Raw genomic sequence first — 15,177 nt, 5'->3', positions numbered from 1 at the left:
AGCGAATGGATTTTGGAATCTTTTAGCTATTGCAAATGTGCAAAATCCATTAATTCCACTTTTTGATCTAAATTTAAAAAATGCATTCACATTATCATATTTATTTTTAAATAGAAATTATCATTCGTGATTTACCCTAATTTACGATCGTCTAAAAGAAACCGAAAGAAACGAAGGAAGAGGGAAAGCAAGGAAGAAACAGATGTAGAAATATAAACCACTCCCGAAACGAAAGAGACTAAACAGGAACAAGACAAATCCACCGAAAAAGACATAATTATGTACCAAATATAGGCTCGACTTTATAGTTTTGAGTTATACAAACTTAACCTCGAGCCAAACATGTATTATATATATATATAATTATTTTTTTCTAATTCTTAATTTCTAAGTTTTTTTTTAAAATTAATAATATTTGAAAAACTAAATTAATAAAAAATCAAAAACTTTTCCACTTTCAAAAGTTTTAATAATACAACTTTAAAAAACGTTATTTTTTTTAATAGAAACCGTTAATAGTTTGTTTTAAAAATATTTTAAATTTTTAAAAGTGTTTTAAAAATACGAACTTTTAAAATTTTATTATTACCCTTCAAATTTATAAAAATTAAAAAATAAAAAAGATCTTCACGGCCACTCCTATGTTTGAGAATTTTGAAAAATGGACGAAAATTGTCTGTGTTTTAAAAATCTATATAAAAAAAAATTAACTATATTAATAAATTTTTTAAAACTTTATATTTTTTTAAGCCTTTTAAAAATTAAAAAGAATATTTTTAAAACAAAATATTTACCGTTTAAAATTTTAAAAATATTATTGAAACTTTACAGACAAATATATATTTATTTTTATTAATTTAACCTAAAAAAAAAATTAACTTTAATTATATTATCTTTTTGTATCAATAAAAAAATTTAACGTGGAAACCTCGTTGAATAATTTTTAATTAGAGAATATGATAATCATTATATAAAATAAACCCTCGTTACCTAACTATGGATGAAATTCAATAAAGTATGGAAGGATCCCGAAAATAGACAATTTTAAATATCTCAAAAGAGAGCCGAACTGACTCATCAACAACTTGGTAAAGTCAAAATTTCTTCTTTTCTTTCATGCCTCGTGCTCCAATCATGTTTGTTCAGGGTGTGCTGTTTCGTCAAAATCAGACCTAGGTTTGTCAAAGCTAATTTGTCTAAAAATGTACTATAAAGGAATGCTTGCTTCCTCAAATCGATTTCCAAATATTTTTTATAACTTTCTCTAACTCTATTTTTTAAAACCCTTTTTCAGTAGCAGGGTAGGGTCGAAGATATGAGGATACATCACCTGTGCTGACGACGACTAACTTTTTAGTTGGCTGATTTATTCAAGGGTAAGAGTAAATGTTGCAAAATCGTGCTACAAATTTAGACAAAGTGCAATTGTGATACGGTCCAACTGCTTATTTTTTGGACAAATTATTCAAACAAGCAACTATAATATGCTTGCCTCATAAAATTATTAGATGCAAATTTAAAAATACGTATCTCGTAATGTCCTAATAATCAAATAATAAAAAACCATCAGTGATATCGTAGTAGTTTCATCAAATAATTTCTCCATTACCGATTCTGTAAGAACCCATATCGAAAGGAGAGGTGAATGAGTGTTAGTGAGTATGCTGGGTCCTGAAGGGGGTAAATTGTGAGATCACACATCAGTTGGAGAGGAGAACGAATCATTGTTTATAAGAGTGTAGAAACCTCTCCCTAACATACACGTTTCAAAATCCTTGAGAGAAAATGCAAAAGGGAAAGGCTAAAGAAAACATTATCTAGTAACGATGAGGTCGGGATGTTATAGATCCGAACATACGGTTATCTTTTTAGTTTGTTTAAACTAAACCCTAAAGGGCTAAAATGTTTGTGGATAGCCACCCCAACACTTCTTCCTTAGCTGGATTCCATAAGAAATTGAGGAGATAATATGATTTTAAGTGATGATTTTGGGTACTAAACAAGAAAACCATTAACCATGATGTGGAAATCCGACATGTCGTTTGTCACTTTCCCAACACAATGGCTGATTCAGTCTTCGTGTTGAAAACATTAGTTACTTCCCAGTTATGTGCTGTCCCACGCGGAATTATAATAATCCATATGTTTGACTAATTCAACAATCCCTCAAAACGACAACGTTGCATCGCTGTAGCCCATCACCCTCTCAAGCCGGCTTTGCTTACTCCACTTTTGACTCTTCAATCTTCCATCACTCTATAAAAAGCTTCTCATTTCCATGCAAACTTCATCACAAACAAACCTCTCATTCTCTTCTCTTATCCAATGGCGAAATCGGGTTATAGTCCAATGCTCGTTCTCGCTATCTCGATAGCGGTGGTGCTACTCACCTTCACGACCCCGGTCGTGCATGGCCAAGGCACTCGCTTAGGTTTCTACTCCAACTCTTGCCCTCAAGCCGAGTCCATCGTTGCATCTACTGTCCGATCTCATTTCCAATCCGACCCATCGATCGCACCTGGTTTGTTGAGAATGCATTTCCATGACTGTTTTGTTCGAGGTTGTGATGCCTCTGTACTCCTATCTGGCTCTAATAGTGAGAGGACTTCGCCTCCAAACCTTTCGTTAAAAGGGTTTGAGGTGATTGACGATGCCAAGACGCAGCTCGAAGCTGCTTGTCCTGGCATTGTATCTTGTGCGGATATTCTTGCACTTGCGGCTCGTGACTCCGTAGTTATGGTAGGACCCATGTATCTGATTTTGATAAAATGATTGGTTTGCATGTGTGGGTGAGGTCATTTTATTGATAGCTTTATTTGTTTGGATGTAGACGAGTGGATTGCGTTGGGGTGTGCCCACAGGACGAAGGGATGGCACGGTTTCAGTGGCGTCAGAAGCTAACGATTTACCTGGATTTACTGACTCCATTGATGTTCAAAAGAAGAAATTCAGCGATAAGGGTCTCAACACTCAAGATCTTGTGACTCTCGTGGGTAAGACCATATAGATATATCTTTGTTATTACATTAAACAAGCAAGTTTAATCCCTAAAACTCGAGTGGGTTTGACCAATATAAGTATATAAAAATCATAAAGGTATCCGTCTAACCCCACAACCAGTAGATATTGTCTCTTTTAAGCCGTGTTTTTTAGGTACTTCAGGTTTTTAAAACTCTGTTTCCGAGGGAGAGGTTTTCACACTCTTATAAAAAATGTTTCCTTTCGATTTTTCTCAAGGTTTTTAAAACGCGGGTCTCCACACCATTATAAATAATATTGTTTCGGGACTCAAAGTTTTTAAAACGCGTCTGCTAGAGAGAGGTTCCCACACCCTTATAAGAAAATGTTTCCTTAAAATATTTTGTTCTCCTCTTAACTTACATGGGATCTCACAATCCACCACCTTTTAGGGCCCATAGGGAGAGGTTTCTACCTCCTAATGTTTTGTTCTTCTCCTCAAACGATGTGGAATCTCATAATCCACCCCCTTTCGGGGCCCAACGTTTTCTCTTCTAAAATCGATGTGAGACCCCCAAATCCACCTCGTGCTCACCACCTTTGAGGCTCAACTTCCTTGCTGGCACATCGCTCGGTGTCTGACTCTGGTACCATTTGTAACAACTCAAACCCACCATTAGCAAATATTGTCCTCTTCCAACTTTTCCTTTCATCAAACTTCCTCTCAAGTTTTTTAAAACCTGTCTAATAATATAGGTTTCCACACCCTTGTAAACAATGTTTCGTTCTACTCCCCACAATCAATGTGGGATCTCACAACAAACTTGATTAAACAAACAAAATTTAAAAATTCAAAAACCTAGAAAAGTGGACAAATTTCAAAATTTTCAAAAACTTGTTATACAAGTCAAACAAAAAAAAACATTTGTCACAAGACAACTTTTCCTTTACATTTTGACATCTTGATTGCTCATGAGCTGGAATGATCTCAAAATATTGCAATTCTTCATCACAAACATTACTCAAAACCCCTTATTTGGAGCAGGTGGACACACAATTGGCACCACACAATGCCAGTTTTTCAGCTACAGGCTCTTCAACTTCACTTCAAATGGTCCAGATTCAAGCATCAACCCAGCATTCGTGAGCCAATTGCAAGCCCTTTGCCCCCAGAACGGCGACGGCAGCCGCAGGGTTGGGTTGGACAACGGCAGCCCCAACAGGTTCGACACATCCTTCTTCTCAAACTTAAGGAATGGACGTGGGATCTTGGAGTCCGATCAAAAGCTATGGACCGATGCCTCCACTCGCACTTTGGTACAACGCTTTCTGGGTTTGAGAGGGCTGTTGGGTTTGACCTTCAACGCTGAGTTTGGGAAATCCATGGTTAAGATGGGTAACATTGAAGTTAAAACTGGAACTCAGGGAGAGATTCGTAAAGTTTGTTCTGTAGTTAACTAAACAAAAGTGGTTTTTGTACTTTAATTTCTTGCATAATTGCAATGAAATGGATAATGTATACTTCCATTAATATACAACGTTGTTAGAAACACACCGAACTCTCACGTAATATTGTTCTTTTTAAATATAAGCTCTCATGGTTTTGTTTTGTGCTTCCACAAGAGGCTTCGTACCAAGAAATAGTATTGTTTTATTATAAACCCATAATCATTCTCTAAATTAGTCGATATGAGACTTTCATCCAACACCTCCCATCAAATAAAGTACGTCTCCCCTTATTCGAGGCTCGACTCCTTTTTCTTTTGGAGTTTTAATCATTATTTACTATGCCTTGAGTCTTGACTCCTTTTTCTTTTGGAGTACTCTGTTCGACATTTGAGAACGTTATTGACATGACTATGTTTAGGGATTGCTCCGTTTTAAGGAGGAGAAATAGTCAAAGGAAAAGAGAACGAAAGCTTTGGGATTTGATGTTGCTGAAAAACACTGTGATTTGTTTCTGATTAGATTGACATATTGAAATAACAATTATACACGGTCAAAGTGGCCAACTAAACCTACTCCACATCCTTCTAAACATGGCCAAATGACTAGATAAAAAAGATTTGAGAATACGATAGATTAAGAAAAATTTAAAAAATTTAAAAATAACAGCAAGTATCTCTTTTTCAATAGCTCAATCATAAGAACTCCACTACCTATCTTTATTCGAGTAAAAAAGAAAAAAAAGGCCTTAATTTACAAATCTATACTAGTTAACCATAGTGCAAATCTTCCGAATTTCACCTCGAGTTCCGGTTTTCACATGAATGTTGCTCATCTTAACCATAGATTTCCCGAACTCGAGGTCAAAGTTCAAACCCAACGAACCTTTGAGCAAGAAACGTCGAACAAAAGCCCGAGTCGAGGGATCGTTCCACAGCTTCTGATCAGACTCCAAGACCCCACGCCCATTCCTCAAGTTTGAGAAGAAAGATGTGTCAAATTGGTTGGGGGTGCTTATGTCCAATCCAACATTGGGTGAGCCTTCACCATTTTTGGGGCAAAGTGTTCGTAGCTGATGAACAAAGGATGGGTTCATGGCTGGATCTGCACCACTCCTTGTCGTGGTGCTGAAATTGTAGAGCCTATATTTGAAAACGCTACATGCTGTGGTTCCAATCGTATGTGCACCTATTTATTTATCATTAATAACTAAAATTTCATAAATATATTAACAAATCACGATACATCACTAGCATGGATCAGAAACGTCAAATATTCTTAAATAGGATTAGATTGTAACTTTATTTTCACATTGGCCGAGTTGACCCGATAAAAATAAATAAAAACTCTCCAAACGAATCAAATTTTCAGTTTTCAAAATATTCAACCAAACCCATATAAAAACATTAAAAAAAAATCTATATCAGATTCGGTAGTATGAGTTGGTCAGAGTTTTTAATTATATGAACACTTCTATATCGAACCAACCAAACTATTCTCGGGTTCGAATATACTAGTCATTGTTCTCGATTTTAAAATTTACAAGTGCCATTTTGATTGGTTGAATTATATTCTCGGGTTGGTATGGATAATTTGGAAGAAAAGTGAGTAAATAATAAAAAATAATTATAAAATTAAATAAATAAATATATATATATATATGTTTATATATATATTGAAGATTAATCCTTACCAACTAGAGTGACAAGATCTTGAATATTGAGACCTTTGCTCTTGAATAACTTCCTCTGAGTTTGAATGGTGTCATTGACATTAGGTAGAGCATTGTTAGCCTCCAAAGCCAACGAAACCCTTCCATCTCTACGTCCTGTCGGCACTGCCCAACTCACTCCTTTTGTCTACAATTACAATACCAAAAGCTAAGTTGTAACGCCAAAAAGTTGCACAAAATAACCTTACGATTGCTCTTACCAAAACCACCGAGTCACGAGCAGCTAGGGCAAGAATATCAGCACAAGAGACAACGCCAGGACAAGCACGTTCAAGGCGAGATTTGACGTCATTGATGACCGTAAATCCATTCAAAGAGAGGTTGGGCAGTGCTGTTCTCTCCGTGCTTGGACCGACAAGGAGCACAGAAGCATCACATCCTCGTACAAAGCAGTCATGGAAGTGCATTCTCAATAACCCAGGAGCCACGGTTGAATCTAATCGAAAATGAGACTTTACAGTTGCCCTAACAATAGCCTCTACTTGTGGGCATGTCGTCGAGTAGAACCCAACACGAGTACCTCGGCTCGAAACTACGGTTGCAGCCATTGAGCCAACTAACGACACGAAAGCAATTAAAACAAGAATTGGGATGAAATGAATTCGTTTCCCCATTAAGAATGACAATGAACGAGAAATGGGATAGTCGGGTTCTTTAGTTGATGAAGAAATCGAGTCGATACAAGTATTTATAGGGAAAGAAGAGGAACCCAATGCATGAAAAATACACTACAACTTGGTACCTTTTGTCCTTTTTACTTAATTTAGGGTTATGGGGTACTTAAAAATTACTCAAGTGGCAAAGATAAGTAGCTAGGGGTTTAGCATCTGGGGAAGGTCTTAGCTTTTGGATTCTATTTGTTCTTCCTGTTATTGACTTGTGTAATAGAATATAACTTTTTATAACAGCAACTTGCATACAACCTTTTTTCAAATATAATTGTGTATACATAGAATCTATGCAAAACAATGGGTAAGCCTCTAGAATTAACGAACTAATTTACGCGCGTTCTTCGATTTAGATTTTTTGACGATTTGAAATCAAAATGATTATATAATACTAAGAATGATAGCTCTGATACCATGTTAAGAATAAGAAGCTCTGATACCATGTTAAGAATGATGACTCTTATACCATATTAAGAATGATGGCTCTGATACCATTTTAAGGATAAGAAGCTCTAATGTCATGTTAAGAATGATGGCTTTGATACCATGTTAAGAATGAGGCTCTGATACCATGTTAAGAATAAAAAGCTCTGATACCATGTTAAGAATGATGACTCTGATACCAAGTTAAGAATAAGAAGCTCTAATGCCATGTTAAGAATGAGGCACTGATACTATGTTAAGAATAAGAAGCTCTGCTACCATGTTAAGAATGATGACTCTGATACCATGTTAAGAATGAGACTATGATACCATACATACTCGCACGTGTGGGTCGTGTGTAGGAAAATACTATGCATACAATTTTGTCCGGACTGGAGGTCACCCCTATGATGATTTTAACGGTAGGTCGCTAGTCATTAGTTGTTGTGTTTGCATTCCCTGACCTCAATAATAGGGTCACTTACTGAATATTTATTAAAATACTCAAGTCGTGTATTACTTCTATTTGAGTAAAGGCAAGACACCTTTACAGCTGACGACGACATCACAAATAGAGACCATGACACGTGCATAGGATAGTGATATTTTATTTTCTTAGACTTAGGTTATATAGGGTATTTTTACTTTTAATGTTTTATTTGTTTTATTCGGTATTTCCTTGTGTTGTTTTAAAAATGTTTTTGAACATTTAAGTCTGACAGTGTTTTATGATGAAGTTTTAAATGTTTAGTACAAATCTAGAGTCGTTACAATTTTTAAGATTCTTGGATAATTTAATCTAAACATTTTGTGCTTCAACAAGATTTTTAGATCAAATCTCAATAGTTTCATAACAACTAAAAAGCGTCGCCTATGACCTAGCCATAATATTTTTAAAATGATAGGCTCAATCATATTGCACGGGATTGCATTTCTTGATCCCAACAGTAAGGTTAATGATTGAATATTTGAAGAAATACTCGAGCCACGTGCAACTCTTATTTTTCAAGTAAAGGTAAGACACCTCTATACAAATGACACGTTGCAACGAAGGTCATGGAACCAAGTTAGGATAACTGTGTACATGTTTGTTTCATAGCCCTTAGGTTAGGTTAGGACTTGTTTTATTTTATTTAAAATCATGTCATTTATATTCTGCCTCTCTATTTTATGACAACATTATATCAAGATATTTATTTTTAATGTTAAGTCCATGAAACTTTTTATGAAATGTTTTAAAATAATGTTTTCGGTACACATTAGTCAATACTATTCATGCAGCAACCACCTTGTTTTTAAAAGAAAAATCGGGTCGTTACACTAACACATGAAACATAAGAGATTAAAAACTTTATAACAAACTCCGACACAACTGATTAAACTGAAAAAACACATGGAATATTGAAACCTTAAACACGTCAATTAACCTCGGAGCAAACCCTTCGGATTTCACCCTCAATGCCAGTTTTAACGTCAATGTTGCTCATTTTCACCATTGATTTCCCAAACTCAACTCTAAAGTTGGAACGTCCCCTTAGAATCCTCGAACCCAAGTAGTGTCGGACGGTCGGCCGAGTAGAGTCATCGTTCCACAGCTTCTGATCGGACTCTAATATCCCACCCCCACGCCTCAAGTTTGAGTAGAACGACAGGTCGAACTTTTCGGGACTACCAATGTCGAGCTCGACTCTATTTGAGCCATCTCCGTCTTCAGGGCAAAGTTCTCGTAGCCGACCGACAAGCGATGGGTTAATGGTAGGATCGGCGCCACTTTCGGTGGTGGTCGTGAAGTTGTAGAGTCTATAACTGAAAAAACGACATGATGCAGTTCCGATCGTATGGGATCCTATACACCGTTCGATAACGATTTAGTTTTTAGTTAAAAAAAATGACAACAAAATCTTATCATGTCTTACCTACAAGAGTGACGAGGTCATGAGTGTTGAGACCCACTACCCTAAATTTCTCTTTTTGAACTTCAATGGAATCGGAAAAACTTGGCAAGTTCACTTCTGAAACCAATGAAATTCTGCCATCTCGTCGTCCGGTCGGAACTTCCCATCTTAATCCACCCGTCTACGTTTAAGAACGAATGAAATTGACACATATAACACTCGAGGTCAGACAACCCTAACAACACTACAAGAAATAATGGATACAGTAGTATACGAGAAACGCTATTGTAGGCAAAAATACACGAAATTCTAACTAGCTAATCGAGGTTCGAAGTTAGACAACCCTAACTAGCTAATCGGGTGAAGATTTTTGTATGAATATTCCTATATATTTCTCTAAAATTGAAATCTTGATATCTTTATTATGAATAAGACTTTCGATAAGGTACCAATAAAATAAGAAACTATTCAATAATATCTACCAGAACAACGGAGTCACGAGCAGCAAGAGCAAGAATATCAGCACACGACACGACACCAGGGCAAGCATCTTCAAGTTGCAACTTGGCATCGTCAATGACCTCAAACCCTTTCAAAGTAAGGTTAGGCACAGCCGTCCTCTCGGAATCAGGACCATCAAGAAGCACAGAAGCATCACACCCTCGAACAAAGCAGTCATGGGAGTGCATTCTCAATAACCCAGGAGAGATAGTGGGATCCTTCATGAAATGGGATTGGACGGTGGATCTAACGATGGATTCAGCGTTCGGGCACTTGGCATGATAGAACCCGAGCCGTGTGCCTTGACCGTGCACGGTCGAGGCGGCCAAGCCAAGCACCACCACCGTAGTTACAACCAAGATGAAACAAACTTTCGCCATTCAAACAATAGAGTGGTTTATTTGTTTTGGTATACAAATCTTAGTGAAATTTAGAAGTTATTTATAGAGAGGAAGACGAGAAATGGAGTAAGCAAAATTGGTTGGGCATCCATTGTGTTACAGCCAGGCAAAATTGTCTTTTTTAACGTTGTTCAGTCAAATAATGCATCATGCATTATTATTATGTGTGTCTCTAGTTTATATTTTGTTTTAGTTTTAAAGATACTAAATTAATTCAAAACGTCATAGTTAAAAGAGTCGATCACTGAAACAATTTGGGTATTAGATGTGACATTTTATAAACGAGAATGGATGACCTTTCCGATGTCGGTTTTAGAAAACTGACACAAACTTTTGTATTCTTATATAAGATAACGCATTATTTGTTAAAATATCATCACTAGGCCAAGCATAATAATTGTACGAATCAATTACCTAATTTAGGAAAATGATTAAGATATTTTAGAAATAAATTCTCTAGTCTCTTCCATAAATACTCGTCCAGTTTATTAAGGTTTTCATCATAAGAAATCTCAAACAGTCTCAAGTAAAACGAAGTGTTAGTAACATTCTACAGAGTGTTTTGTAATCTCTTCTCGATTGATGTTAACAAACAGTGCTAGTGTTTTCCATCAGGAGTTGTGTTCAATAGTTACAACGTCATCGAATGGTTAATATAATTTCAATGGTAAACCATGTTAGGAATTACAAAACTCCACAACGTGGGACTCCTCTCCCAACAATCCTTGACAATCCTCCTCTCAAACAAAATACATCATAGAGCCTCCCTTAATGCCTATGGAGCCCTTAAACAGCCTCCATTAGTCAAGACTCGACTCCTTCTCTGAAGCCATCGAACAAAATACACCTTTTGTTCGACATTTGAGAATTCTATTGACATGACTCAGTTAGAGTATGGTTCTGATACCATTTTAGGAATCACGAACCTCCACAATAGTATGATATTGTCCACTTTAAGCATAAACTCTCGTGTTTTTGCTTTTAGTTCCCCAAAAGGTCATGCCAATATCGATAGTATTTCTCACTTGTAAATTGTAATCTTCCCCTTAATTTGTCAATATAGACTCCTTTTCCAATCAATCATCAACAAATCGTTATCAAAATTCAGAAAAACAAGCACTAAAATGTAATGAGAATCACATACAAATAAATCGCCCTATAATGACAGATAAAAAAAAAAATTGGTCGGTAGAAATAATGATAAGTAGAAGAAAAACTTCGTTGAACAAGAACTTAAAATTTTGAGTTACAATGTCGACCCATGACGGACATTATATGCTCTTTATAAAAATCGTTTTGTTTTTAGGTTGTTACACTTTTACGATTTATGTCATATAATTTATTTCTTCTCTTCAAATTATATCTTCGTGTAATGGTTATGTCTATTCATCGTATAGTATAACTAAAAAAATAGCACTGAGCGGGAAACAAACTTAAGAACTTCATATTAAACAACTTTGTACCTCGAACACAGACATTCAAATCTTGACTAAAAAATTGTGCACTTTGAATACCGATTTTCTTAACTTTGACTAAACAACTCAACGACCCAAATCCAAATTATCCATAGATTAAATAACTTTAGACTTACTAATTTCATTCAACGTCCTTGTAGAGAATAAAATTTATGAATCGATAAAGCATTTATTAGGTTAAACGTGTGAAGGATCAAAACGAGACATGTATTTATTCTCATTTTATTATTGAAAAATTGGTTCTTCGTTTTTCTAGAGTGGTTCTTAAATTAGTTTAGGAATGGGAAGTGAATACATGCACCATTTTGCTAAAAGTTGAGTATGAATACGTATGTAAGTCTTTGGAATCACGATCCCTTAATGGAACAAGACAAGTAACAAGTAGAGTGATGTGAGCAAGCTTCATTGAAATCGAGGCCAAGAGAAGTGTCAACGAATATCTCTTTCTTTGGAATTTTTCTAATAATTATAGATTCATTTGAATTAATAACGAAGAAAAAAAAATACACGACCCATAAATTAATATAGATAGTCCAAACTCATACGTGACTCATAACTCAAATCTAATATTGCTCGAACTGACCCCGCTAACTCAACGTTGACCGACTTCTCTCGAGCATCTCTTTGTCGACTTCCCACACAGCTTCCTAGTGGCTCTCCAGCAACTCTACTCGGATCTCAATTTTTACCCCATTTTTCAAGCTTGAACCTTTTTTTTACCGTCTGAAATGAGTATGTCCATTTTTTTGGCCAAATTAAATATTATAAGAAAAATTAGAGGTATAATTACAAATGTTAGGTAGATTAGGTCGATTAATGAGTCCTAATCCTATATAGTGAACTCATATAAGTTGACTTGGATTTCAACTCATGTAAAGTTTAAGCTAGACAAGTGACTCCGTATGGTCATGATTAAATGAATTGAATAATATTTTTTTAGGATAAAAATATATTTTTTTTAAGAAACTAGGTCAAATTTGATTAGGGCAAAAATACTTGGGTGAATTTCTCAAAATTTTCCATAATTTGAGCGCTAGAAAGGCACAATTTCACCTTAGATCGCAAATTTGCCAGTTTAGCAGATTTTCCCTGAATCCTCAATTCCCCCAAAGCTAGCAAATTGTTGATGATGAACCAGTCCAGCCATTTTCAACTCTGGGGTTGTATTGGATTCCCCCCCTTTCATCTTATTTCTGCATTGAACGAACAATCTGCTAGGGATTGATTGATTGATTGATTTAGGACCATGTCTCGCGGTCATGCTCTATCCATTGCCATTTCAAGGTACTCTCTCCATCTCTGTAAATCTCATGGGTTTCATTCAAAAGTTATGGAATCGAATACATTTCATGCTTATCAACTTAGCCCTAGTGAAATATATTAGTTCATCTCATAACAGAGGGTCTCTGTTTGTTGAAATCTGTTGTACTCATTATTTAGCATTATAATAGGACATCATTTAAGGAAGATTTCAGGTTGTCTATGAGATTTTCCTTCGGAGATATATGGAATTGGATGATTATGGTGTGATATTTATGCAGGGATTCATTGTATGGATTCATTTCTCTGATTAGAAATGTTTCACGTCTATCTTTATTCAACATACCCACATCATTTGGGCAGTCCTCATATGAAAGTTGTGAGCATCAAATAAGTAATTGTATATCAAAGTCTCTCCAGGAATCGACGTCTATACGCTATCCGCCTGGCTTCTTTTTCACTAAGCGATATAGTATGTGTGAGAGCCTTGGTGGGTTTGAAAAATGGCAATCTGTTAGGCATTTTAGCAATGGGGCTGTGGAGCTGAAGACAGATAGCAATATTGTCAGGTTTTCTTTTGGTGGGTCTTCTAGTACTAACGGTTCCCCACGGAAACAAAAGAAGGTGGCAAAAGCCAAATTGTCTAAGAAGGCCAAATTGAATGAACTCAGACTCTATCGTCTTAAGGCGAAAAAGAAGAAGACATCTCCCAATCCAGAAGTTAGGATCAGATATTCCCTTGAAAAGGTTGGATACCATCTATAATTTATAGTTATACTAACAGCTTTTAATTGATTGCTAGTCTTCCTCTATAGAAAAGTGTGCCACAATCTTCTTGTAAGAGGAGTATTCGATTACTTACTTTGAATCTTTTTATCCATATATAATATGTTTGTTACCGGTATGAAGGTGACTGAGGTTTGATTAGCATTTCTTTGTGTAGTTGTGTGCATGTGATAAAATGCCTAATGTGAGATCCCACATTGGTTGGGGAGGAGAACGAAGCACCCTTTATAAGGATGTAGAAACCTCTCCCTAGCAGACGCGTTTTAAAAACCTTGAGGGAAAGTTCGAAAGGGAAAGCCCAAAGAGGACAATATATGCTAGCAGGGGCTTGGACCGTTACGAATGGTATCAAAGCCAGACACCGGGCGATGTGCCAGCGAGGAGGCTAAGCCTCGAAGAGGGTGGACACAAGGAGGTGTGCCAGCAAAGACGGTGGGCCCCAAAGGAGGGAGGATTGTGAGATCCCACATCGGTTGGGGAGGAGAACAAAGCACCCTTTATAAGGGTGTGGAAACCTCTCTCTAGCAGATGCGTTTTAAAAAGTTTGAGGGGAAGCCCAAAAGGGACAATATCTGCTAGCGGTAGACTTGGGTTGTTACAGCTAATAACCACTTTTTCTCTGACTTATTCTGCTTGACACGTTTGTACAACTATGAAAGTTTATTCTGTGTATCGACCATGTATGACTAATAATCCATAATATTCAGTAATTGTCGTCAAAATTTAACTTAAAGTTTCATGTAAAATCGTTTCTTTTCAATAAGAATCATTTATATTAAACAAAAATAAGTATTTCATACAAAACTTTCAAAGCAAGCGCCAAGAGAAAAACATTTTATGTGATTTTTATGCCTTCAACACAATGCTAGTGAATTTTCAAGGTTCTGTTGAATTTTGAATTAATATTTAGGACCAATTGAACTGTTCTTGGACCTCCTAGTGATCATTTGTTCTTATGAACCAATAAGTTGTTTGATCTTATAATGTCTTGAAGGATCAAATGATATATGTAGGCCAAAAGGAAAGAAGCGTGGCTGATTGAGAAGTTGAGGAAATTCGAGGTTCCAAAATCTGTTCTTGAAAATTATGATCCTGAAATTCTTACTGAAGAGGAGAAGCACTACTTGAAGCGTACAGGGGAGAAAAAGAAGAACTTTGTTCTGTTGGGGAGGCGAGGAGTCTTTGGTGGAGTTGTTCTTAATATGCATTTGCATTGGAAGAAGCATGAAACTGTCAAAGTTATTTGCAAGCCTTGCAAGCCTGGGCAGGTTCATGAATATGCTGAAGAACTTGCTCGGTTGAGTAAAGGCATTGTGATTGATATTAAACCCAACAACAGCATAGTCTTTTATCGGGGAAAGAACTATGTGCAGCCTGAAGTAATGTCGCCTCCAGATACGCTATCAAAAGACAAGGTAAGCTCAGCTCATTCCTGAAAACTGAAATGATCAAACAAAATAGATTTAATTGATTAGTGTTAGAATTACAATGGGAAATTAACCTAATCTGCAGAATTTATTTCGTAAGTAGCAGCCGCACCCCCCCCCCCCCCCCCCCCCCCCCCCCCCCCCCCCCCCCCCCCCCCCCCCCCCCCCCCCCCCCCCCCCCCCCCCCCCCCCCCCCCCCCCCCCC

General features: G+C 36.5%; 4 protein-coding genes across 6 annotated transcripts in view; 2 read left to right on the top strand and 2 right to left on the bottom strand.

Annotated features, from left to right (window-relative positions):
* The first annotated feature begins 2,295 nt into the window (after nucleotides 1-2,295).
* On the top strand, nucleotides 2,296-4,443 carry LOC111467056 (peroxidase N1-like). Its single transcript, XM_023111839.1, has 3 exons — nucleotides 2,296-2,739; nucleotides 2,831-2,993; nucleotides 4,004-4,443. Exons 1-3 carry the CDS (start codon nucleotides 2,326-2,328, stop codon nucleotides 4,417-4,419), a joined length of 993 nt encoding a protein of 330 aa, XP_022967607.1. The 5' UTR covers nucleotides 2,296-2,325; the 3' UTR covers nucleotides 4,420-4,443.
* Nucleotides 4,444-4,951: 508 nt separating this feature from the next.
* On the bottom strand, nucleotides 4,952-6,797 carry LOC111467055 (peroxidase N1-like). The gene is made up of 3 exons (XM_023111838.1): nucleotides 6,337-6,797; nucleotides 6,098-6,263; nucleotides 4,952-5,592 (listed from the first exon to the last, which is right to left on the bottom strand). Exons 1-3 carry the CDS (start codon nucleotides 6,748-6,750, stop codon nucleotides 5,171-5,173), a joined length of 1,002 nt encoding a protein of 333 aa, XP_022967606.1. The 5' UTR covers nucleotides 6,751-6,797; the 3' UTR covers nucleotides 4,952-5,170.
* A 1,760-nt stretch (nucleotides 6,798-8,557) lies between these two features.
* On the bottom strand, nucleotides 8,558-10,020 carry LOC111467057 (cationic peroxidase 2-like). The gene is made up of 3 exons (XM_023111840.1): nucleotides 9,605-10,020; nucleotides 9,144-9,303; nucleotides 8,558-9,073 (listed from the first exon to the last, which is right to left on the bottom strand). The coding sequence occupies exons 1-3, from the start codon at nucleotides 10,001-10,003 to the stop codon at nucleotides 8,646-8,648; spliced, it is 987 nt and encodes a 328-aa protein (XP_022967608.1). The 5' UTR covers nucleotides 10,004-10,020; the 3' UTR covers nucleotides 8,558-8,645.
* A 2,435-nt stretch (nucleotides 10,021-12,455) lies between these two features.
* Nucleotides 12,456-15,177, top strand: part of LOC111467053 (uncharacterized CRM domain-containing protein At3g25440, chloroplastic) — a 7,732-nt gene continuing 5,010 nt past the window's right edge. For all 3 annotated transcript variants that reach the window (XR_002714478.1, XR_002714477.1, XM_023111835.1), the window contains exons 1-3: nucleotides 12,456-12,783; nucleotides 13,041-13,506; nucleotides 14,559-14,960. Coding sequence is in view for 1 of the 3 variants with exons in the window: in XM_023111835.1 (XP_022967603.1) it covers nucleotides 12,746-12,783; nucleotides 13,041-13,506; nucleotides 14,559-14,960 (906 nt within the window). In the remaining 2 variants the exon portion in view is untranslated. The remainder of the gene's footprint in view (nucleotides 12,784-13,040; nucleotides 13,507-14,558; nucleotides 14,961-15,177) is intronic.

Source organism: Cucurbita maxima, unplaced genomic scaffold (assembly GCF_002738345.1).
Source record: "Cucurbita maxima cultivar Rimu unplaced genomic scaffold, Cmax_1.0 Cma_Scf00032, whole genome shotgun sequence".
Classification (NCBI taxonomy): Eukaryota; Viridiplantae; Streptophyta; class Magnoliopsida; order Cucurbitales; family Cucurbitaceae; genus Cucurbita; species Cucurbita maxima.
This window is presented reverse-complemented; position numbering and strand designations above follow the sequence as displayed.

Coding starts and splice junctions, on each gene's coding strand:
- LOC111467057 (XM_023111840.1), bottom strand. CDS start 10,003: ATGGCGAAAGTTTGTTTCATCTTGGTTGTAACTACGGTGGTGGTGCTT. Junction 9,304..9,604: donor CTCGTGACTCCGTTGTTCTG/GTAGATATTATT, acceptor TCTTAAACGTAG/ACGGGTGGATTAAGATGGGA. Junction 9,074..9,143: donor TGACCTCGTCACTCTTGTAG/GTAAGACATGAT, acceptor AACGGTGTATAG/GATCCCATACGATCGGAACT.
- LOC111467056 (XM_023111839.1), top strand. CDS start 2,326: ATGGCGAAATCGGGTTATAGTCCAATGCTCGTTCTCGCTATCTCGATA. Junction 2,740..2,830: donor CTCGTGACTCCGTAGTTATG/GTAGGACCCATG, acceptor GTTTGGATGTAG/ACGAGTGGATTGCGTTGGGG. Junction 2,994..4,003: donor AGATCTTGTGACTCTCGTGG/GTAAGACCATAT, acceptor TATTTGGAGCAG/GTGGACACACAATTGGCACC.
- LOC111467055 (XM_023111838.1), bottom strand. CDS start 6,750: ATGGGGAAACGAATTCATTTCATCCCAATTCTTGTTTTAATTGCTTTC. Junction 6,264..6,336: donor CTCGTGACTCGGTGGTTTTG/GTAAGAGCAATC, acceptor TTGTAATTGTAG/ACAAAAGGAGTGAGTTGGGC. Junction 5,593..6,097: donor AGATCTTGTCACTCTAGTTG/GTAAGGATTAAT, acceptor ATAAATAAATAG/GTGCACATACGATTGGAACC.